The sequence below is a fragment of the Panulirus ornatus genome, chromosome 15 (assembly GCF_036320965.1).
Source record: "Panulirus ornatus isolate Po-2019 chromosome 15, ASM3632096v1, whole genome shotgun sequence".
NCBI classification, from domain to species: Eukaryota; Metazoa; Arthropoda; class Malacostraca; order Decapoda; family Palinuridae; genus Panulirus; species Panulirus ornatus.
The window spans coordinates 18,793,855-18,818,931 of NC_092238.1; the positions used below are offsets into that span (position 1 = coordinate 18,793,855).

The following is a 25,077-nucleotide window of genomic DNA, read 5'->3' on the forward strand; positions in this document are numbered from 1 at the left end:
ATTGTCCATGCCCTAATATCCCAAACCTCTTCTACACCCAATACATCCAGCTACTCTTTAGTTCCTGCCTCTCATTTGCTTTCCCTACTTTTGATGCATATATCCTCTTTTTCCATCATTCTTCGTCCATTTCAGCATATCCCAGTTGGCTCTCTAAGTCAGACAGAAATCACTATCATGTCTTTCACCATGTCGTTTCATACATGATCAACCCACCTCATGTTATGGATAATCCTCATGGATTGCATTTCCAGTACATCCACTCTCTTCCTTTCTTGTGTTCAAGACCCAAGACTTTCATCTATGCAACACTGTCAGGACTACTATACCTTCAAACAAACCTTCTTTACCCTGATTGATACTTGCTGTACTCCCACATGCTCTCTAACCCTCATCCAAACAAAAGGAGTCTGGCCAGGCCCCTTTCTTGTTGTGTGATGTGGTGAAATGTCATAGTATTTAATACATTTCATATATGAGATTTTTTTTTTTACTGGTTTTCTTTCTTTCCAGAGTAACCATGAGTTTCTGAAGGAGACTTTAACTGATAACTTTAGGTTAAAATCAAGTCTTTGTATCTATATCTCTGATGCCCTTTCCCTCCAGGAACTCCCATCAACGGGGTGGCCATGGCAAAAGATCCGTTATATGCTTTATGAGTATTCACCATTCCACACATTCTTTCACCATTTCTCTCCTTCCAGTTCTCTTCCACTATTTTCCCATGTCACAGGTGGTCTTTCTCTCACACCAACCCCTTTAGTTATACTGTCATACCTTCTTGTAAACTTCCCATCTTGCATTCTTTCCACATGTCTAAACCACCTAAAAATATTACATTTCACCCACTCTACCACTCCATACTTCATTCCCTTTGAAATCCCTTCGATTCCACATCCCTCATACATCCCATCATTTCTTTCTTCATTCCATCTTGTCATACCAAATGCTCCTCAAATAACTCATTTCCACACCTTGGATTCTTGACCTCTGTTCATATTTTGGCTGCATAGATTAGGATCGGGAGGACTATGCTGTTCCTTAATCCTTTCTTCACTTCCACACTTACACCTTTACCTTTCGTTAATCCTTTCTTCTTCCATACTTACACCTTTACCTTTTACCTTTCATTATTTCTGTTAAGGGACCCAGTGACTCTTCTACCCTGTACCGCTCTATCCCTTATCTATTCTTCCATATCACCAAACTTATCCAAGATTGCTCCTAAATACTTAAATCTCTCATCTCTTCCAGTCTTTTTCCCCCCATATCTATAGGGGAGAAAGAATACTTCCCACGCATTCCTCACGTGTCGTAGAGGGTGACTAGAGGGGACGGGAGCGGGGGTGCCAGAAATCCTCCCCTCCTTATATTCTAACTTTCTAAAATGGGAAACAGAAGAAGGAGTCACGCGGGGAGTGCTCATCCTCCTCGTATGCTCAGATTGGGGTGTCTAAATATGTGTGGATGTAACCAAGATGTGAAAAAAGGAGAGATAGGTAGTATGTTTGAGGAAAGGAACCTGGATGTTTTGGCTCTGAGTGAAACGAAGCTTAAGGGTAAAGGGGAAGGGTGGTTTGGGAATGTTAAGGGAGTAAAGTCAGGGGTTAGTGAGAGGACAAGAGCAAGGGAAGGAGTAGCATAACTCCTGAAACAGGAGTTGTGGGAGTATGTGATAGAATGTAAGAGAGTAAATTCTCGATTAATATGGGTAAAACTGAAAGTTGATGGAGAGAGATGGGTGATTATCGGTGCATATGCACCTGGGCATGAGAAGAAAGATCATGAGAGGCAAGTGTTTTCGGAGCAGCTGAATGAGTGTGTTAGTGGTTTTGATGCACATACCAGGTTATAGTGATGGGTGATTTGAATGCAAAGGTGAGTAATGTGGCAGTTAAGGGAATAATTGGTTTTCATGGGGTGTTCAGTGTTGTAAATGGAAATGGTGAAGAGCTTGTAGATTTGTGTGCTGAAAAAGGACTGGTGATTGGGTATACCTGGTTTAAAAAGCGAGATATACATAAGTATTCGTATGTAAGTAGGAGAGATGGCCAGAGAGCGTTATTGGATTACGTGTTAATTGACAGGCGCGCGAAAGAGAGACTTTTGGATGTTAATGTGCTGAGAGGTGCAACTGGAGGGATGTCTGATCATTAGCTTGTGGGGGCGAAGGTGAAGATTTGTATGGGTTTTCAGAAAAGAAGAGAGAATGTTGGGGTGAAGAGGGTGGTGAGAGTAAGTGAGCTTGGGAAGGAGACTTGTGTGAGGAAGTACCAGGAGAGACTGAGTACAGAATGGAAAAAGGTGAGAACAAAGGAGGTAAGAGGAGTGGGGGGAGGAATGGGACGTATTTAGGGAAGCAGTGATGGCTTGCGCAAAAGTGCTTGTGGCATGAGAAGCGTGGGAGGTGGGTTGATTAGAAATGGTAGTGAGTGGTGGGATGAAGAAGTAAGATTATTAGTGAAAGAGAAGAGAGAGGCATTTGGACAATTTTTTCAGGGAAAAATGCAAATGAGTGGGAGATGTATAAAAGAAAGAGACAGGAGGTCATGAGAAAGGTGCAAGAGGTGAAAAAGAGGGCAAATGAGAGTTGGGGTGAGAGAGTATCATTAAATTTTAGGGAGAATAAAAAGATGTTCTGGAAGGAGGTAAATAAAGTGCGTAAGACAAGGGAGCAAATGGGAACTTCAGTGAAGGGGGCTAATGGGGAGGTGATAAGAAGTAGTGGTGATGTGAGAAGGAGATGGAGTGAGTATTTTGAAGGTTTGTTGAATGTGTTTGATGATAGAGTGGCAGATATAGGGTGTTTTAGTAGAGGTGGTGTGCAAAGTGAGAGGGTTAGGGAAAATGATTTGATAAACAGAGAAGAGGTAGTAAAAGCTTTGTGGAAGATGAAAGCTGGCAAGGCAGCAGGTTTGGATGGTATTGCAGTGGAATTTATTAAAAAAGGGGGTGACTGTGTTGTTGACTGGTTGGTAAGGTTATTTAATGTATGTATGACTCATTGTGAGGTGCCTGAGGATTGGCGAAATGCTTGCATAGTGCCATTGTACAAAGGCAAAGGAGATAAGAGTGAGTGCTCAGATTACAGAGGTATAAGTTTGTTGAGTATTCCTGGTGAATTATATGGGAGGGTATTGATTGAGAGGGTGAAGGCATGTACAGAGCATCAGATTGGGGAAGAGCAGTGTGGTTTCAGAAGTGGCAGAGGATGTGTGGATCAGGTTTTTGCTTTGAAAAATGTGAGAAATACTTAGAAAAGCAAATGGATTTGTATGTAGCATTTATGGATCTGGAGAAGGCATATGGTAGAGTTGATAGAGATGCTCTGTGGAAGGTACTAAGAATATATGGTGTGGGAGGCAAGTTGTTAGAAGCAGTGAAAAGTTTTTATCGAGGATGTAAGGCATGTGTACATGTAGGAAGAGAGGAAAGTGATTGGTTCTCATTGAATGTAGGTTTGTGGCAGGGGTGTGTGATGTCTCCATGGTTGTTTAATTTGTTTATGGATGGGGTTGTTAGGGAGGTGAATGCAAGAGTTTTGGAAAGAGGGGCAAGTATGAAGTCTGTTGTGGATGAGAGAGCTTGGGAAGTGAGTCAGTTGTTGTTCACTGATGATACAGCGCTGGTGGCTGATTCATGTGAGAAACTGCAGAAGCTGGTGACTGAGTTTGGTAAAGTGTGTGAAAGAAGAAAGTTAAGAGTAAATGTGAATAAGAGTAAGGTTATTAGGTACAGTAGGGTTGAGGGTCAAGTCAATTGGGAAGTAAGTTTGAATGGAGAAAAACTGGAGGAAGTAAAGTGTTTTAGATATGTAGGAGTGGATCTGGCAGCGGATGGAACCATGGAAGCAGAAGTGAATCATAGGGTGGGGGAGGGGGCGAAAATCCTGGGAGCCTTGAAGAATGTGTGGAAGTCGAGAACATTATCTCGGAAAGCAAAAATGGGTATGTTTGAAGGAATAGTTGTTCCAACAATGTTGTATGGTTGCAAGGCGTGGGCTATGGATGTGCTGGAAATGAGATGTTTGAGGACAATATGTGGTGTGAGGTGGTTTGATGGAGTAAGTAATTTAAGGGTAAAAGAGATGTGTGGAAATAAAAAGAGCATGGTTGAGAGAGCAGAAGAGTGTGTTTTGAAATGGTTTGGGCACATGAAGAGAATGAGTGAGGAAAGATTGACCAAGAGGATCTATGTGTCGGAGGTGGAGGGAACGAGAAGTGGGAAACCAAATTGGAGGTGAAAGATGGAGTGAAAAAGATTTTGAGTGATTGGGGCTTGAACATGCAGGAGGGTGAAAGGCGGGCAAGGAATAGAGTGAATTTTATTGATGTGGTATACCGGGGTAGACGTGCTGTCAATGGATTGAATCAGGGCATGTGAAGCGTCTGGGGTAAACCATGGAAAGTTGTGTGGGGCCTGGATGTGGAAAGGGAGCTGTGGTTTCGGGCATTATTACATGACAGCTAGAGACTGAGTGTGAACGAATGGGGCCTTTGTTGTCTTTTCCTAGCACTACCTCGCACACATGAGGGGGTAGGGGGATGTTATTCCATGTGTGGCGAGGTGGCGATGGGAATGAATAAAGGCAGTGTGAATTGTGTGCATGTGTATATATGTATGTGTCTGTGTGTGTATATATATGTGTATATTGAGATGTATGGGTATGTATATTTGCATGTGTGGACGTGTATGTATATACATGTGTATGGGGGTGGGTTGGGCCATTTCTTTCATCTGTTTCCTTGCGCTACCTCGCAAACGTGGGAGACAGCGACAAAGCAAAGTAAATAAATAAAATGAATATCTATACTGCAGTATAGTCCACTCTCTTCTTTCATTCTGTTTGGGTTTTGCAAAAATCTGTACTTTCCCTCGGTTTCCATTCGGACAATGTTGCTTTACTTTTACCCACATTTATCTTCAGTTGCCTATGCTTACACACATCATTAAACACACTTACAACCTTCTGCATCTCCTCTTCACTCTCAGCAAACAACACAGTATTATCCACGAAGAGGCTTGTCATTAGACACCATACCTCACTGCCACACTTCAAATAATACAGTATCTTCAGCAAAGAGGCTTGTCACTAACCACCATACCTAACTGCCACACTTGTCTCTGCACCTCCTTTTCCTAGTTTTGCTTTCATCTTGCTTATCACTCCATCTATATAGATGTTAAAAAAAGCCATGGTTAGACCACACAGCCCTGCCTCACACCCCATGTATAATGAAAATTTCATTCAACTCTACATCCACACTTAGATGTAAATTTGCTACTACAGTCTGTAGAATGTTTACACACCATTCAACAGTTGTCCTTCTACCCCATATATCCTAACACATCCCACAAAGCATTTCACTTGATTCTGTCGTATGATTTCTTAAAGTCCATAATAGCTCAGAATAGCTTCTTACCTTACTCTAGGGACTTTTCCACAGTCATTCTTTTTCACAAAAATTTGATCCACATGTCCCCTACCATTCCTAAAAACCTCTTGCTCCTCACATATTCTGTATTCAGTAATTTCCACCAATCGACACTCTAGACATACACTTTTCCTGGCATACTTATCAAACTTATTCCCCTATAATTGCTACATACATTCTTAGCACCTTTTCCTTTGATTAAAGAAACAGTAATAGCTTTCACCTAATACTTAAGCATAGCCTTCTGTTTCCATGCTAAATTGCATATCAAATGCATCCACTCCATCACACTTTCTCAACCACACTTCAGCATATCAGCCATAATCCTATCCACTTTAGGTGTTTTTCCTACCTTCAGCCTCATTATTGTCCTTTTTACCTCCCTTCATGCTGTAGGCCCTTGCACTTGGAACCTTTTCTTTCCAAACTCCAAACCCGTGCATATAACGACTGCTTTCTCCTTCGTCCACATTCATCAGTTCTTCAAAATACTCTTTCCATCTTCCTTTCACTTCCTCCTTTTGATTCAGCAACTCCCTTTCCTTCCTTCTCACTTTAACTTTTCCCACTCTTACATTCACCTTCACCTTTTTCCTTTTTCACTTCCTTCTAGTACAATTTCTTATTTTCCCTAAACTTTTCATTCAACTTTCTTCCAAAATCTTCATCTGCTCTTTCATTGCTTTCCTCTCTCAGCTTCTTAACATTCCGCTTTGACATATTGCGTTCTTACCTCTTTCTTTGCTGAACTTTGACTGGTACATTCCTTTCTAGTAATCTAGCTTATGCCTTTTTCTTCTCTTCCACAGCATTTTTAATCTCATCCATCCACTGTGCATTTCCCATTTTATTCCTATATCTCATGACCTATTCACCTACAAATTCTACAACCTTTAATAGTCCTTCTTTAAACATTTTAAGCACCTTATTAAGCATTTTAAGCTCCTTATCCACACATAACTGCATCCCTATATTTGCTGCACTTCCACCTGAATTTTCAGTCACCTTCCTTTAAGTTAAATTTTATATACCATAAAACAGATATTATGAATACAGCCAAAATGTATTAAATAATTTCAGAAAGTATTCATTTTCTTGTATAACTTGGTGGGTTATACATTCTCCTAAGTGTGTGAATAATAAAAGTCCTTAAAACAGTCTTTTGGGGAAGTGCAATGTGGTGTCAGAAGTGGTAGAGGATGTATGGATCAGGTGTTTGCTTTGAAGAATGTATGTGACAAATACTTAAAAAATCAGATGGCTTTGTATGTAGCATTTATGGATCTGGAGAAGGCATATGATAGAGTTGATAGAGATGCTCTGTGGAAGGTATTAAGAGTATATGGTGTGGGAGGTAAGTTGCTAGAAGCAGTGAAAAGTTTTTATCAAGGATGTAAGGCATGTGTACAAGTAGGAAGAGAGGCAAGTGATTGGTTCCCAGTGAATGTTGGTTTGCGGCAGGGTTGTGTGATGTCTCCATGGTTATTTAATATATGTATGGATGGGTTAGGGAGGTGAATGCTAGAGTTTTGGAGAGAGGGTCAAGTATGCAGTCTGTTGGGGATGAGAGGGCTTGGGAAGTAAGTCAGTTGTTGTTCGCTGATGATACAGCACTGGTGGCTGATTCAAGTGAAAAACTGCAAAAGTTGGTGACCAAGTTTGTTAAAGTGTGTGAAAGAAGAAAGCTGTGAGTAAATGTGAATAAGAGCATGGTTATTAGGTTCAGTAGGGTTGAAGGACAAGTTGATTGGGAGGTAAGTTTGAATGGAGAAAAACTGGAGGAAGTGAAGTGTTTCAGATATCTGAGAGTGGATTTAGCAGCAGATGGAACCATGGAAGCAGAAGTAAGTCACAGGGTGGGGGAGGGGGTGAAGGTTCAGGAAGCACTGAAGAATGTGTGAAAGGCGAGAACATTATCTTGGAAAGCAAAAATTGGTATGTTTGAAGGAATAGTGGTTCCAACAATGTTATGTGGTTGCAAAGCATGGGCTATAGATAGGGTTGTGCAAAGGAGGGTGGATGTGTTGGAAATGAAATGTTTGAGGACAATATGTGGTGTGAAGTGGTTTGATCAGGTAAGAAATGAAAGAGTAAAAGAGACGTGTGATTATAAAAGAATATGGTAGAGAGAGCAGAGAAGGGTGTATTGAAATAGTTTGGTCACAGGGAGAGAATGAGTGAGGAAAGATTGACAAAGGGGACATATGTGTCAGAGATGGAGGGAACAAGAAGTGGGAGATCAAATTGGAGGTCTAGGGATGGAGTGAAAAAGATTTTGAGCGATCGGAGCCTGAACATACAGGAGGGTGAAAGGCATGCAAGGAATAGAGTAAATTGGAACGATGTGGTATACCAGGGTCGATGTGCTGTCGGTGGATTGAACCAGGGCATGTGAAGTGTCTGGGGCAAACCATGGAAAGTTTTGTAGGGCCTGGATGTGGAAAGGGAGCCATGGTTTCGGTGCATTACACATAACAGCTAGAGACTGAGTGTGAATGAATGTGGCCTTTGTTGTCTTTTCCTAATGCCACCTCATACGCGTGGGGGGAGGGGGTGCCATTTCATGTGTGGCGATGTGGCGACGGGAATGGATGAAGGCAGCAAGTATGAATATGTACATGTGTATATAAGTATATGTATGTATACGTTGAAATGTATTATATACATGTGTATATAAGTATATGTATAGGTATGTATATGTGCATGTGTGGGCGTATATGTGTATATATGTGTATGTGGATGGTTTGGGCCATTCTTTTGTATGCTTTCTTGCGCTACCTCGCTGATGCGGGAGACGGCAACTAAGTATATTAGAAAAATATAGAATATATTTCTAAGGAGATGGAGTGAGTATTTTGAAGGTTTGTCGAATGTGTTTGATGATAGAGTGGCAGATATAGGGTGTTTTGGTCGAGGTGGTGTACAAAGTGAGAGGGTTAGGGAGAATGATTTGGTAAACAGAGAAGAGGTAGTAAAAGCTTTGCGGAAGATGAAAGCCAACAAGGCAGCAGGTTTGGATAGTATTGCAGTGGAATTTATTAGATAAGGGGGTGACTGTATTGTTGACTGGTTGGTAAGGTTATTTAATGTATGTATGACTTGTGGTGAGGTGCCTGAGGATTGGCAGAATGCTTGCATATTGCCATTGTACAAAGGCAAAGGGGATAAAAGTGAGTGCTCAAATTACAGAGGTATAAGTTTGTTGAGTGTTCCTGGGAAATTATATGGGAGGGTATTGATTGAGAGGGTTAAGGCATGTACAGACTATCAGATTGGGGAAGAGCAGTGTAGTTTCAGAAGTGGTAGAGGATGTGTGGATCAGGTGTTTGCTTTGAAAAATGTATGTGAGAAATACTTAGAAAAGCAAATGGATTTGTATGCAGCATTTATGGATCTGGAGAAGGCATATGATAGAGTTGATAGAGATGCTCTGTGGAAGGTACTAAGAATATATGGTGTGGGAGGCAAGTTGTTAGAAGCAGTGAAAAGTTTTTATCGAGGATGTAAGGCATGTGTACGTGTAGGAAGAGAGGAAAGTGATTGGTTCTCAGTGAATGTTGGTTTGCGGCAGGGATGCGTGATGTCTCCATGGTTGTTTAATTTGTTTATGGATGGGGTTGTTAGGGAGGGGAATGCAAGAGTTTTGGAAAGTGGGGCAAGTAAGCAGTCTGTTGTGGATGAGAAAGCTTGGGAAGTGAGTCAGTTGTTGTTTGCTGATGATACAGCGCTGGTGGCTGATTCAGGTTAGAAACTGCAGAAGCTGGTGACTGAGTTTGGTAAAGTGTGTGAAAGACGAAAGCTGAGAGTAAATGTGAATAAGAGCAAGGTTATTAGGTACAGTAGGGTTGAGGGACAAGTCAATTGGGAGGTAAGTTTGAATGGAGAAAAACTGGAGGAAGTGAAGTGTTTTAGATATGTGGGAGTGGATTTGGCTGTGGATGGAACCATGGAAGCGGAAGCGAATCATAGGGTGGGAGAAGGGGCAAAAGTTCTGGGAGCGTTGAAAAATGTGTGGAAGTTGAGAACATTATCTTGGAAAGCAAAAATGGGTATGTTTAAAGGAATAGTGGTTCCAACAATGTTATATGGTTGTGAGGCGTGGGCTATAGATAGATTTGTGCGGAGGAGGGTGGATGTGCTGGAAATGAGATGTTTGAGGACAATATGTGGTGTGAGGTGGTTTGATCGAGTAAGTAATGAAAGGGTGAGAGAGATGTGTAGTAATAAAAAGAGTGTGGTTGAGAGAGCACAAGAGGTTGTTTTGAAATGGTTTGGTCATATGGAGAGAATGAGTGAGGAAAGATTGACAAAGAGGATATATGTGTCAGAGGTGGAGGGAACGAGGAGAAGTGGGAGGCCATATTGGAAGTAGAAAGATGGAGTGAAAAAGATTATGAGTGATCAGGGCCTGAACATGCAGGAGGGTGAAAGATGTGCAAGGAATAGAGTGAATTGGAACGATGTGGTATGCCAGGGTCGACGTGCTTTCAATGGATTGAACCAGGGCATGTGAAACGTCTGGGGTAAACCATGGAATGTTTTGTGGGGCCTGGATGTGGAAAGGGAGCTGTGGTTTCGGTGCCTTGTACATGACAGCTAGAGACTGAGTGTGAACGAATGGGGCCTTTGTTGTCTTTTCCTAGCGCTACCTCGTGCACATAAGGGGGGAGGGTGTTTTCATTTCATGTGTGGCGGGGTGACGACGGAATGAATAAGGGCAGACAGTATGAATTATGTACATGTTTATATATGTATATATCTGTGTTTTTATATATATATATATATATATATATATATATATATATATATATATGTGTATGTTGAGATGTATAGGTATGTATATGTGCATGTGTGGACGTGTATGTATATACGTGTGTATGTGGGTGGGTTGGGCCATTCTTTCGTCTTTTTCCTTGCCCTACCTCGCTAACGTGGAAGACAGCGACAAAGTATAGTAAATAATAAAATAAATATTTCTAAGGTGCTTTACCCTTCCCTCGTGTTTTCTTTTGAATCATAAAAATCCTGACAACCATCTTGTACATATTTTTCTACATTTTTTTAAAGGGATCTGGCCATACACCCCCATTCCACACACACACACATACACACACACACACACACACACACACACACACACACACACACACACACACATTCAAATTTAGTTGAAACAGCCCTTGTTTGGATGAATCTTTAACCCCTCCTCCTCACTGTGACTCAATTCAACTCCTATGATTCCTTTTGTTGCCATTTCCACTCCCAGGGACCTAAATCACTCTTCATGTCTGAGGTTTTCCCAAATTTAGCTTGTACTCAAATCATCCTATTTTACCCCCTTGCTGCATCATGCTACCTTAGTTTCATTCCCATTAACTTTAAACTTTCAGCTATGATAATAGCTTATTTTTAGAATTGCTACTTTGATAATAGCTTGATATTTAAAACTGAGAATAGCCTCTTTCATGACATCTTAATATTAGAAACTGCGAATAACCACTTTGATAATAGCTTAATATCAAAAACTGAGAATAGCCACTTTGATAATAGCTTGATATTAAAAACTGAGAACAGCCACTTTGATAATACCTTAATATTAAAATCTGAGAATATCCACTTTGATTTTTATGATTCATATTAGAAACTTGAGAACAGACACTGTGATAATAGTTTGATATTAAAGACTGAGAATAACCACCTTAATGATAGCTTAATATTAAAAACTGAGAATAGCCTGGTAATATATAGTTTCGTAACAATCAATTTTGAGCCTCAGACTATTAAAGGTGGAACGGGCTGCTACTTTACTTGTTACTGAATGATTTGTAAGAAATATTAATATAATTTTTTGATTTGATGTGTTAGTGCAGCAAGAAAACAGTGATGTTTTATGTAAAGATACCCTTTGTCTAATAGGTTTTTCATTATTTTCAGACTGGGAAGTTCTTCGAATGATTCTGGAGCGAATTCCCCAAGTACTTCAAAATAAGGCCCTCATACTCTCTCGTGATGGCAATGACATAGACTACTTTGCAGCCACCTTATGTGCTCTGGTTAGTTTTATGCACTTTAATGTATGCCTTGTTGGGAATTACACATTGATATGATTCTGTTTGCCCTTTACAAGCTTGAAGGCCTAAAAGATATTTTTCTTGGAATTTTATTTCTGGATGTATATTTCTGTATGTATATTTCTGGATGTATATATGTTGGGGTGAAGAGGGTGGTGAGAGTAAGTGAGCTTAGGAAGGAGACTTGTGTGAGGAAGTACCAGGAGAGACTGAGTACAGAATGGAAAAATGTGAGAACAATGGAAGTAAGGGGAGTGGGGGAGGAATGGGATGTATTTAGGGAATCAGTGATGGATTGCGCAAAAGATGCTTGTGGCATGAGAAGAGTGGGAGGTGGGTTGATTAGAAAGGGTAGTGAGTGGTGGGATGAAGAAGTAAGATTATTAGTGAAAGAGAAGAGAGAGGCATTTGGACGATTTTTGCAGGGAAAAAATGCAATTGAGTAGGAGATGTATAAAAGAAAGAGACAGGAGGTCAAGAGAAAGGTGCAAGAGGTGAAAAAGAGGGCAAATGAGAGTTGGGGTGAGAGAGTATCATTAAATTTTAGGGAGAATAAAAAGATGTTCTGCAAGGAGGTAAATAAAGTGCATAAGACAAGGGAGCAAATGGGAACTTCAGTGAAGGGCGCAAATGGGGAGGTGATAACAAGTAGTGGTGATGTGAGAAGGAGATGGAGTGAGTATTTTGAAGGTTTGTTGAATGTGTTTGATGATAGAGTGGCAGATATAGGGTGTTTTGGTCGAGGTGGTGTGCAAAGTGAGAGGGTTAGGGAAAATGATTTGGTAAACAGAGAAGAGGTAGTAAAAGCTTTGCGGAAGATGAAAGCCGGCAAGGCAGCAGGTTTGGATGGTATTGCAGTGGAATTTATTAAAAAAGGGGGTGACTGTATTATTGACTGGTTGGTAAGGTTATTTAATGTATGTATGACTCATGGTGAGGTGCCTGAGGATTGGCAGAATGCGTGCATAGTGCCATTGTACAAAGGCAAAGGGGATAAGAGTGAGTGCTCAAATTACAGAGGTATAAGTTTGTTGAGTATTCCTGGTAAATTATATGGGAGGGTATTGATTGAGAGGGTGAAGGCATATACGGAGCATCAGATTGGGGAAGAGCAGTGTGGTTTCAGAAGTGGTAGAGGATGTGTGGATCAGGTGTTTGCTGTGAAGAATGTATGTGAGGAATACTTAGAAAAGCAAATGGATTTGTATGCAGCATTTATGGATCTAGAGAAGGCATATGATAGAGTTGATAGAGATGCTCTGTGGAAGGTATTAAGAATATATGGTGTGGGAGGCAAGTTATTAGAAGCAGTGAAAAGTTTTTATCGAGGATGTAAGGCATGTGTACGTGTAGGAAGAGAGGAAAGTGATTGGTTCTCAGTGAATGTAGGTTTGCGAGAGGGGTGTGTAATGTCTCCATGGTTGTTTAATTTGTTTATGGATGGGGTTGTTAGGGAGGTGAATGCAAGAGTTTTGGAAAGAGGGGCAAGTATGAAGTCTGTTGGGGATGAGAGAGCTTGGGAAGTGAGTCAGTTGTTGTTCGCTGATGATACAGCGCTGGTGGCTGATTCATGTGAGAAACTGCAGCTGGTGACTGAGTTTGGTAAAGTGTGTGAAAGAAGAAAGTTAAGAGTAAATGTGAATAAGAGCAAGGTTATTAGATACAGTAGGGTTGAGGGTCAAGTCAATTGGGAGGTAAGTTTGAATGGAGAAAAACTGGAGGAAGTAAAGTGTTTTAGATATCTGGGAGTGGATCTGGCAGCGAATGGAACCATGGAAGCGGAAGTGGATCATAGGGTGGGGGAGGGGGCGAAAATCCTGGGAGCCTTGAAGAATGTGTGGAAGTCGAGAACATTATCTCGGAAAGCAAAAATAGGTATGTTTGAAGGAATAGTGGATAGTGGATAGAGTTGTGTGGAGGAGGATGGATGTGCTGGAAATGAGATGTTTGAGGACAATGTGTGGTGTGAGGTGGTTTGATCGAGTAAGTAACGTAAGGGTAAGAGAGATGTGTAGTAATAAAAAGAGTGTGGTTGAGAGAGCACAAGAGGTTGTTTTGAAATGGTTTGGTCAATGGAGAGAATGAGTGAGGAAAGATTGACAAAGAGGATATATGTGTCAGAGGTGGAGGGAACGAGGAGAAGTGGGAGGCCAAATTGGAAGTAGAAAGATGGAGTGAAAAAGATTATGAGTGATCGGGCCTGAACATGCAGGAGGGTGAAAGATGTGCAAGGAATAGAGTGAATTGGAACGATGTGGTATCCAGGGTTCGACGTGCTTTCAATGGATTGAATCAGGGCATGTGAAACGTCTGGGGTAAACCATGGAATGTTTTGTGGGGCCTGGATGTGGAAAGGGAGCTGTGGTTTCGGTGCCTTGTTCATGACAGCTAGAGACTGAGTGTGAACGAATGGGGCCTTTGTTGTCTTTTCCTAGCGCTACCTCGTGCACATAAGGGGGGAGGGTGTTTTCATTTCATGTGTGGCGGGTGACGACGGAATGAATAAGGGCAGACAGTATGAATTATGTACATGTTTATATATGTATATATCTGTGTTTTTATATATATATATATATATATATATATAATATATATATATATATATGTGTATGTTGAGATGTATAGGTATGTATATGTGCATGTGTGGACGTGTATGTATATACGTGTGTATGTGGGTGGGTTGGGCCATTCTTTCGTCTTTTTCCTTGCCCTACCTCGCTAACGTGGAAGACAGCGACAAAGTATAGTAAATAATAAAATAAATATTTCTAAGGTGCTTTACCCTTCCCTCGTGTTTTCTTTTGAATCATAAAAATCCTGACAACCATCTTGTACATATTTTTCTACATTTTTTTAAAGGGATCTGGCCATACACCCCCATTCCACACACACACACATACACACACACACACACACACACACACACACACACACACACACACACACACACATTCAAATTTAGTTGAAACAGCCCTTGTTTGGATGAATCTTTAACCCCTCCTCCTCACTGTGACTCAATTCAACTCCTATGATTCCTTTTGTTGCCATTTCCACTCCCAGGGACCTAAATCACTCTTCATGTCTGAGGTTTTCCCAAATTTAGCTTGTACTCAAATCATCCTATTTTACCCCCTTGCTGCATCATGCTACCTTAGTTTCATTCCCATTAACTTTAAACTTTCAGCTATGATAATAGCTTATTTTTAGAATTGCTACTTTGATAATAGCTTGATATTTAAAACTGAGAATAGCCTCTTTCATGACATCTTAATATTAGAAACTGCGAATAACCACTTTGATAATAGCTTAATATCAAAAACTGAGAATAGCCACTTTGATAATAGCTTGATATTAAAAACTGAGAACAGCCACTTTGATAATACCTTAATATTAAAATCTGAGAATATCCACTTTGATTTTTATGATTCATATTAGAAACTTGAGAATAGACACTGTGATAATAGTTTGATATTAAAGACTGAGAATAGCCACCTTAATGATAGCTTAATATTAAAAACTGAGAATAGCCTGGTAATATATAGTTTCGTAACAATCAATTTTGAGCCTCAGACTATTAAAGGTGGAACGGGCTGCTACTTTACTTGTTACTGAATGATTTGTAAGAAATATTAATATAATTTTTTGATTTGATGTATTAGTGCAGCAAGAAAACAGTGATGTTTTATGTAAAGATACCCTTTGTCTAATAGGTTTTTCATTATTTTCAGACTGGGAAGTTCTTCGAATGATTCTGGAGCGAATTCCCCAAGTACTTCAAAATAAGGCCCTCATACTCTCTCGTGATGGCAATGACATAGACTACTTTGCAGCCACCTTATGTGCTCTGGTTAGTTTTATGCACTTTAATGTATGCCTTGTTGGGAATTACACATTGATATGATTCTGTTTGCCCTTTACAAGCTTGAAGGCCTAAAAGATATTTTTCTTGGAATTTTATTTCTGGATGTATATTTCTGTATGTATATTTCTGGATGTATATATGTTGGGGTGAAGAGGGTGGTGAGAGTAAGTGAGCTTAGGAAGGAGACTTGTGTGAGGAAGTACCAGGAGAGACTGAGTACAGAATGGAAAAATGTGAGAACAATGGAAGTAAGGGGAGTGGGGGAGGAATGGGATGTATTTAGGGAATCAGTGATGGATTGCGCAAAAGATGCTTGTGGCATGAGAAGAGTGGGAGGTGGGTTGATTAGAAAGGGTAGTGAGTGGTGGGATGAAGAAGTAAGATTATTAGTGAAAGAGAAGAGAGAGGCATTTGGACGATTTTTGCAGGGAAAAAATGCAATTGAGTAGGAGATGTATAAAAGAAAGAGACAGGAGGTCAAGAGAAAGGTGCAAGAGGTGAAAAAGAGGGCAAATGAGAGTTGGGGTGAGAGAGTATCATTAAATTTTAGGGAGAATAAAAAGATGTTCTGCAAGGAGGTAAATAAAGTGCATAAGACAAGGGAGCAAATGGGAACTTCAGTGAAGGGCGCAAATGGGGAGGTGATAACAAGTAGTGGTGATGTGAGAAGGAGATGGAGTGAGTATTTTGAAGGTTTGTTGAATGTGTTTGATGATAGAGTGGCAGATATAGGGTGTTTTGGTCGAGGTGGTGTGCAAAGTGAGAGGGTTAGGGAAAATGATTTGGTAAACAGAGAAGAGGTAGTAAAAGCTTTGCGGAAGATGAAAGCCGGCAAGGCAGCAGGTTTGGATGGTATTGCAGTGGAATTTATTAAAAAAGGGGGTGACTGTATTATTGACTGGTTGGTAAGGTTATTTAATGTATGTATGACTCATGGTGAGGTGCCTGAGGATTGGCAGAATGCGTGCATAGTGCCATTGTACAAAGGCAAAGGGGATAAGAGTGAGTGCTCAAATTACAGAGGTATAAGTTTGTTGAGTATTCCTGGTAAATTATATGGGAGGGTATTGATTGAGAGGGTGAAGGCATATACGGAGCATCAGATTGGGGAAGAGCAGTGTGGTTTCAGAAGTGGTAGAGGATGTGTGGATCAGGTGTTTGCTGTGAAGAATGTATGTGAGGAATACTTAGAAAAGCAAATGGATTTGTATGCAGCATTTATGGATCTAGAGAAGGCATATGATAGAGTTGATAGAGATGCTCTGTGGAAGGTATTAAGAATATATGGTGTGGGAGGCAAGTTATTAGAAGCAGTGAAAAGTTTTTATCGAGGATGTAAGGCATGTGTACGTGTAGGAAGAGAGGAAAGTGATTGGTTCTCAGTGAATGTAGGTTTGCGAGAGGGGTGTGTAATGTCTCCATGGTTGTTTAATTTGTTTATGGATGGGGTTGTTAGGGAGGTGAATGCAAGAGTTTTGGAAAGAGGGGCAAGTATGAAGTCTGTTGGGGATGAGAGAGCTTGGGAAGTGAGTCAGTTGTTGTTCGCTGATGATACAGCGCTGGTGGCTGATTCATGTGAGAAACTGCAGCTGGTGACTGAGTTTGGTAAAGTGTGTGAAAGAAGAAAGTTAAGAGTAAATGTGAATAAGAGCAAGGTTATTAGATACAGTAGGGTTGAGGGTCAAGTCAATTGGGAGGTAAGTTTGAATGGAGAAAAACTGGAGGAAGTAAAGTGTTTTAGATATCTGGGAGTGGATCTGGCAGCGAATGGAACCATGGAAGCGGAAGTGGATCATAGGGTGGGGGAGGGGGCGAAAATCCTGGGAGCCTTGAAGAATGTGTGGAAGTCGAGAACATTATCTCGGAAAGCAAAAATGGGTATGTTTGAAGGAATAGTGGATAGTGGATAGTGGATAGAGTTGTGTGCAGGAGGATGGATGTGCTGGAAATGAGATGTTTGAGGACAATGTGTGGTGTGAGGTGGTTTGATCGAGTAAGTAACGTAAGGGTAAGAGAGATGTGTGGAAATAAAAAGAGTGTGGTTGAGAGAGCAGAAGAGGGTGTTTTGAAATGGTTTGGGCACATGGAGAGAATGAGTGAGGAAAGATTGACCAAGAGGATATATGTGTCGGAGGTGGAGGGAACGAGGAGAAGTGGGAGACCAAATTGGAGGTGGAAAGATGGAGTGAAAGAGATTTTGTGTGATCGGGGCCTGAACATGCAGGAGGGTGAAAGGAGGGCAAGGAATAGAGTGAATTGGATCGATGTGGTATACCTGGGTTGACGTGCTGTCAGTGGATTGAATCAGGGCATGTGAAGCGTCTGGGGTGAACCATGGAAAGCTGTGTAGGTATGTATGTTTGCGTGTGTGGACGTATGTATATACATGTGTATGGGAGTGGGTTGGGCCATTTCTTTTGTCTGTTTCCTTGCGATACCTCACAAACGCGGGAGACAGCGACAAAGCAAAAAAGAAAAAAAAAATATTTCTGTGATAATACCAACCATATGCTTCTGTAATATGGCTCATACAGACTTATAATCAGTGTTTGGGTGTGTATGTATGCACAGGTATGTGTTTTATTTATTGTGTGGTGCATTTATGATAATTATATGATGGCTTAATCCCATGTAAGCTTGTAAATTTGCTTGTGAATTTTCCTTTATAGATGCTCACCTTTCCAGTTTCTTCGGGTTAGTGTCTTGAACAGATGAACAATTACCTTATTTCCTTACATTCAGTTTTAGCTGTCTCACGTGATGTCCCAAAATTAGTCTGTTATCCACAACGAAACCTCCCAGCTACTCCATGGTTTTCCTTGACTGCCTCATTTGCCCTTGTTCATCCCATTAATAGGGTGTTGCTCCTCCACTACTTTCTCTATACTATACTGCTTCAATCCTTTCAATCCAACACATGCCTCCTACCCTTCTGAATATTCTGCCTCGATACCCCAAAGCCTCATTTACTTTATCTTTCCATTGCCTCTATTTTTCCATTTCTCTCACTCAGTGCCTGTAATGCATAGATTATTGCTAGAAATTTCAATTCTCTCATTCCATTGATATACATGAACCATTTCAGCACATCCAGGCTGAATATCTCAGCCTGACAGATCTCACCACTGTACCATTCCTTGACTATGTCATTCCTTATATGATCAACACACCTCATGCCACGTATCAGGCAAGTGCCATAGACAGATTAGTGGCAAATTGTATGGAACTAGAATTTAAAGACCATGTTGGAGATAGTGACCTCGATAGCATGTAAGACCATATTGGAGATGGCAAGTCCGATGTCACTAGAGTTTGGAGATGAAACTCAAAGAGGAGCTAAATTCCATTGTAATCAGCACAGAATGACACCAGATGATAAGGTGGAATAGAGGCGGTAAAAGAAGCTACCTTAATGAGGGATAACATTAAATTTGAGGTGATATTAGTTGGCACCCTCAGACAGTACATAATGATAAAATTATTAGTTGTCACTGTCAAGCAGTATGTAATGGGAAAATTATAGTGGGAAGCTTGCAGTGTACAGTGGTGCTGTTATTTTAAAACCCTCCAAGGAACTACAGTAACCAAGAGCAAATGTAAATAGATAACAGTGAAGGAACAATCAGGATGATGAGGGAGGTGGTGTGACATTCCTCTAGAAGATGGTAAAGGACACTACTGTCATGATATTTCTTGCTATAGGGACAAAGTGATGGAGCAAAACTCAGGTGTACAAAGTTTGGTTCAGTTGTTTTCATTGTGAATACAGAACAGGATTAGGGACCAAAGACACCAAATGATATACCAAATATTACCTGTAAATTTCTTTTTAAGGAGACTTGACAGGTAATTTTTCCCCCTTACAGACTGCATACTCACCCCTCTCATTTACCTCCATCCATAAACAGCCATGTTGACACCCCTGCCACAGACCATTATCCACTTGAAACCATTCACTCTTTCTTCCTATTCATAGACATATCTTGCACCTTTGATAAAACCTCTCTGCTTCTAGCAGCTTTCGTCCCACATCGTATATTTTTAAGACCTTCCACAAGTCATCTCTGTCAACCCTATAATATACTTTCTCCAAGTCTATAGATGCCACATGCAAATTCATCTCTTTCTCTAAGTATTTCTCACACTCATTCCTTAAAGCAAATGTCTGTTCCACACATCCTCTACACTTCTGAAACCATACTTCTTCACACTCACACAACTCCTGCTTCAGGAGTTATGCAACTCCTTCCTTAGCTCTTGTCCTCTCACCAACTCTTGACTTTACTCCTATAACATTTCCAAATTATTCTTCTCCTTTACCCTTGAGCTTTGTTTCACTTAATTCCAAAATATGTAGGTTTCTTTCCTCAAACATGCTACCTGTTTCTCCTCTCTTCTCATCTTGGCTACATCCACACACATTGAGACACCTGGCCTGAGCCTTCAAGGAAGATAAGCATTCCCTGCTTGGCTCCTTCTGTTCTTTTAGAAAATGAAATAAGATTTCCAGCCTTCCACTCCTGCCTCCTTTAGTCACCTTCTATGACACACAAGGAATACTGAGGTAGAATTTTTTCTTCCATACCCTACATTTGATGTACATAATTTTCAGATGTATACATAATTCACAGTTGTTTATTCACTGCACAGTGACCTAAGCCATATACCTATATGCCTACATCACTTGTTTGTGAACATTCCACTTCCTTTGTATCACAATCAAGATCTCTTTCCAGTTGTGACCAAAATCATATTCAACATTCACCAAATCAATGTCACTATCATTATTTTCACAAAGACAGTTGCTGATTTGCTGGGCCAAGCAAATTTCGGAAACTGAGAAACTACACTTAAGAGCAATAGGATCTTACCTTCTCCCTCAGTGTTTTGTGGTTAAGTGACACAGTAGGGTCTTTTCCTAACTTTAGATATAGTTTCTCTTGATATTAGGCATTTTTGCACTTAAAGATGTGCCTTTTGGTTTAACTGAAGGTGGGAAGAGATGGTCAGTATAAGTGTTTCCAGTAGCTACTGTGTGAAAATTTGTATACGTTTGTAGGAGTTAAGGGTTTAAAACAAGTTAACTTATATAAGTCCCATGGACCTGATAAAGTCTCCCTGGATGTGCTGAAGGAATGGACTGAGTCTCTTGGTAGCCCTTATGAAACACTGTTTACAAGAACACTTGAGGAAGGGATTGCTCCAAAGATGAAGAGAGCAAATGTTATTCCTATATTTAAGAAAGGAGACCAGGTTTTTGCATTGACCTGTCTTACTGGTGAGTGTAATGTATATAAAAAACAGTTGAGTGACTACCTCCATGGGTTAATCTTCTTAGATGGGAGACAGCTTTGTTTCAGAGAAAGAGGTTGTGTATCATGAACCTTTCAGTTTTCTATGATTGGGTGTGCTTTATTTTAGACCAAAGGGATGGATAGACTGTGTTCTTAGACTGCCAGATAGCCTTTGACACCATACTTCATTAGAAGCTGATGGAAAAGCTAGAGCCACAAGTTGGAATGAGTGGTGGATTCATTAGCTGGATAAAGAATTACCTAAGTGGAAAGGGACACAGGTAAGGGGCACATTGTTATAATGGGTTGAGGTTTACAAGTGGAGTGTCGCAGGGTTCAGTTTTGGGCCCAGTGCTGTCTTTGGTGTGTGTCAATGATCAGTCTGAAGGACTAAACTCATAGATGTTCTTGGATAATGCTAAGGTCTTGAGATAAATAAGGAATGAAAATGGTTGCATGGTCTGATAAATGGGCAATGAGATTCATTTCATTTAAGTGCAAGTTGATCAGGATGGGATTTAGCAAAAGAAGGCCCCAGTGTGAATATTACTTACAAGGAGATAAGCTGCACAAATTGATATGCGAAAGAGATCTAGGGATGGACATTATACTGAATCTATTGCCATAGTTTCGCAGGATAATTGTGAGGTTTACTGTCTGCTAGCATATCTTAGAATAGTAATCAGGTACATGGATAAGGAAATGTTTAGAAAGCTATTCACAACATGTATTACACCAAATTATGCTCAAGTCATCTGCCTTCTGCCTGGGACAGTTGGCCAACCAACGCCAACAGTTTCATGTACACTGAACCTGCCACACTTAACCTCAGCGCTGGTGTCTCCAACTGCTTGCAGCACGTTTGTCCTCGTGGGGCAGCCATGACTTAGCGTGACATCGACTTCAGTAATTTGCTGCTTCTAACTCCAACAGCTTTCACACAACCACTAACTAGGGAACAATTTTCACTCTCCATTCAGCCACAAGGGAAGTGCTGTTGATGGTAAGAGTTGTCTAATTGCAGCATCTGGCAGAGGGACCCTTTCTACTAAAGATGTTGCACTTCTCACTCCTAACCAGACTGCATGACTGCCTCTCCTGTTGGAATCGTTTTAAGTTACCACATCTGCATCCTTCTATGACCAGTTTAGCTGCTAACTTTCTCTACTAGTAGTTCGTCTTGATTGCTGCAACTTCATTCACCACCTCACGGTTGTCTTCCTTGCAGCTAGCCACTGGTACCAAGCCCAAAGCCTGTGCTCTAATGGTTCACTTATGCTTCTCAGTGAGCATAACCATTATATACTTCTGCATAAGTTGGTCGAACTGACTATACTTCATGGAAGATTTTCTGTTTGAGGGCAATGTTATGCAGCCCTGCCATGATCTTGTGGACCAGCATATAGCAAGTTAGATTACTTTGGCATGAAGGGCACTAGAAGCTTCAGTCTAGGGCTTACTGCTGGCACCTGTGGGCATATAACTTGGCCAACTTATTAGCCCCTTGCAGCAGGCCAAAATTCTTGTCCCACTCAATTGATGGATTTGTTGCCATGGTGATTAACAATCCTGTTGTATCCACCAAAAGTGAGGTAATGAGGTACAGTAGAAAGATGAGACAGGATTGTCTGGTAGCTGAATGGGGAGGACCTACAGGAAATGGAGTGCTTTTAAGGTTATTGCTGAACATGAGATACATAGTTAGTATAGATTTTGCGTACTGAACTGTTACGCAACACAAACAATGCTACTTCAAAGATTTTATTTTATTACTGTACTTGATCCCCATTTCCCGCATCAGCGAGGTAGCCATTTCCTGCATTTTACAAGGTAGTGTTAAGAACAGAGGATTGAGCCTTAGAGGGAACATCCTCTCTTGCCCCCTTCTTTGTTCCTTCTTTTGGAAAATTATAAACAGGAGAGGAGGATTTCCAGCCCCCACTCCCTCCCCATTTAGTCACTTTTTATGACACACAGGGAATACATAGGAAATATATCCCAGGGGATATATACATAAATGCCTGCACACGCACATGTACCTATACATATCAACATATACTCATATGCATACATGTTCATATATACACATGTACTTATTCTTGCCTTCATCCATTCTTGTTGCTTCCCCCATCCTACAGCAAACAGAGTCGCTACCCCCTGCTTCAGCTAGGTAGCACCAGGAAAGCAGACAAAAAAGGCCACATTTGTTCACGCTTAGTCTGTAGCTGTCATGTGTAATACACTTAAACCACAGCTCCCTATCTTCATCCATGCCCCACAGACCTTTCCATGGTTTACCAATGATTCACATGCATTGTTTCTGTCCACTGACAGCATGTGACCCCTGTATACCACATCGTTCCAGTTTACTCTGTTTCTTGCATGCCTGTCTCTCATGTATATTCAGGCCTTGATCACTCAAAATCTTTTTCACTCCATCCTTTCACCTCTGATTTGGTCTCCCACTTCTCCTTGTCCCCTCCACCTCTGACACATTTATCCTCTTTGTCAATATTTCCTCATTCTCTTCATATGTCCAAACCATTTCAACACACCCTCTTCTGCTCTCTCAGCCACACTCTTTTTATTGGTGCACATCTTTCTTACCCCTTTCATTACTTACTTGATCAGACCACCTCACTCCAAGTATTGTCCTCAAACATTTCATATTTAACACATCCACCCTCCTCCTTACAACCCTATCTATAGCCCATGCCTCACAACCGTATAATATTGTCGGAACTCCTACTCCTTCAAACATACTCATTTTTGCTCTCCAAGATAACATTCTCTCCTTCGCCCCCTCCTTCACCCTGTGACTCACTTCCACCTCCATGGTTCCATTCGCTGCTAAAGTCCACTCCCAGATGTCTAACACACTTCATTTCCTCCAATTTTTCTCCATTTAAATTTACATCAAAATTAACTTGTCCCTCACCCTTACTCTCATTCTTCTCTTTTCACACTCTTTTCCAAACTCAGTCACCAACTTTTGCAGTTTCTCCCATGAATCAGCCACAAGAGCTGTATCATCAGTGAAGAACAGCTGACTCGCTTCCCAGGCCCTCTCATTCCCAACAGGCATACTTGCCCCTCTCTCCAAAACTCTTGCATTTACCTCCCTGACTGCCTTGTCCATAAGCAAATTAAACAACAATGAGGACATCACATACCCCTGCTGCAAACCAACCTTCACTGGGAACCAATCACTCTCCTCTCTTCCTACTCGCACACATGCCTTACATCCTTGGTAAAGACTTTTCATTGCTTCTAGCTGCTTACCTCTCACACCATGTACTCTTTAAGACCTTCCAGAAAGCATCTCTATCACCCCTGTCATATGCCATCTCCAGATCCATAAATGCTAGATATACATCCCTCTGTTTTTCTAAGTATTTCTCATACACATTCTTCAAAGCAAACATCTGATCCACACATCCTCTACCACTTCTGAAACCACACTGCTCTTCCCCAATTTGATGTTCTGTACATGCCTTTACCGTCGCAATCAGTGTCCTCCCTTATGATTTCCCAGGAATACTCAACAAACTTGTGCCTCTGTAGTTTGAACACTCACCTTCATCCCCTTTATACAATGGTACTATGCATGCACTCCGCCAACCCTAGGGCACTTTACCATGATCCGTACATACAGTGAATGACCTTACCAACCAGTCAGCAACATAGTCACCTCCTTTCTTGATTAATTCCACTGCAGCACCATCCAAACCTGCTGCCTTGCTGGATTTCATCCTCCACAAAGCTTTCAGTACCTCCTCTCTTAACCAAACCATTCTTCCTGACCCTTTCGCTTCACACACCACCCCAACCAAAACACCCTACATCTGCCACTCTGTCATCAAAATAATTCACCAAACCTTCAAATACTCACTCCATCTCCTTACTTCATCACTACCTGTTATTATTCCCCCCTTTCCCCCTTCACCAGTGTTTCCATTTTTTCTCCTGTCTTATACACATTATTCACCTCCTTTCAAAACATCCAAAGCATCTTTTTATTCTCCCTAGAATTTAATGATACTCTCTCACCCCAACTCTTATTTGTCCTCTTTGTCAACCCTTGCACCTTTCTCTTGACCTCCTGCCACTTTCTTTTATGCATGTCTCAGTTATTTGCACTCCTTCCTTATATCATCCAAATGCCTCACTTTTCTCTTTCACTAACAACTTTAATTCTTCATCCCATCACTCACTACCCTTTCTAATCTGCCCACCTCCCACCTTTCTTCCACCTTTCTTATACAACATGCATCTTTTGCACATGCCATCACTGCTTCCCTAAATGCATTCCATTCCTCACATCATTTGCTTCCACTTTATACCATTCTACACTCAATCTCTCCTGTTACTTCCTCGCACAAGTCTCCTTTCCAAGCTCACTTACTCTCTCCACT

At 41.0% G+C, this 25,077-nt stretch overlaps 1 protein-coding gene across 1 annotated transcript in view; it reads left to right on the forward strand.

Moving 5' to 3' along the window:
* LOC139753738 (tuberin-like) overlaps positions 1-25,077 on the forward strand; it is a 466,749-nt gene that overhangs the window by 315,573 nt on the left and 126,099 nt on the right. The window contains exon 13 of the mRNA XM_071670535.1: positions 11,370-11,488. Within this exon, the coding sequence (XP_071526636.1) occupies positions 11,370-11,488 (119 nt within the window). The remainder of the gene's footprint in view (positions 1-11,369; positions 11,489-25,077) is intronic.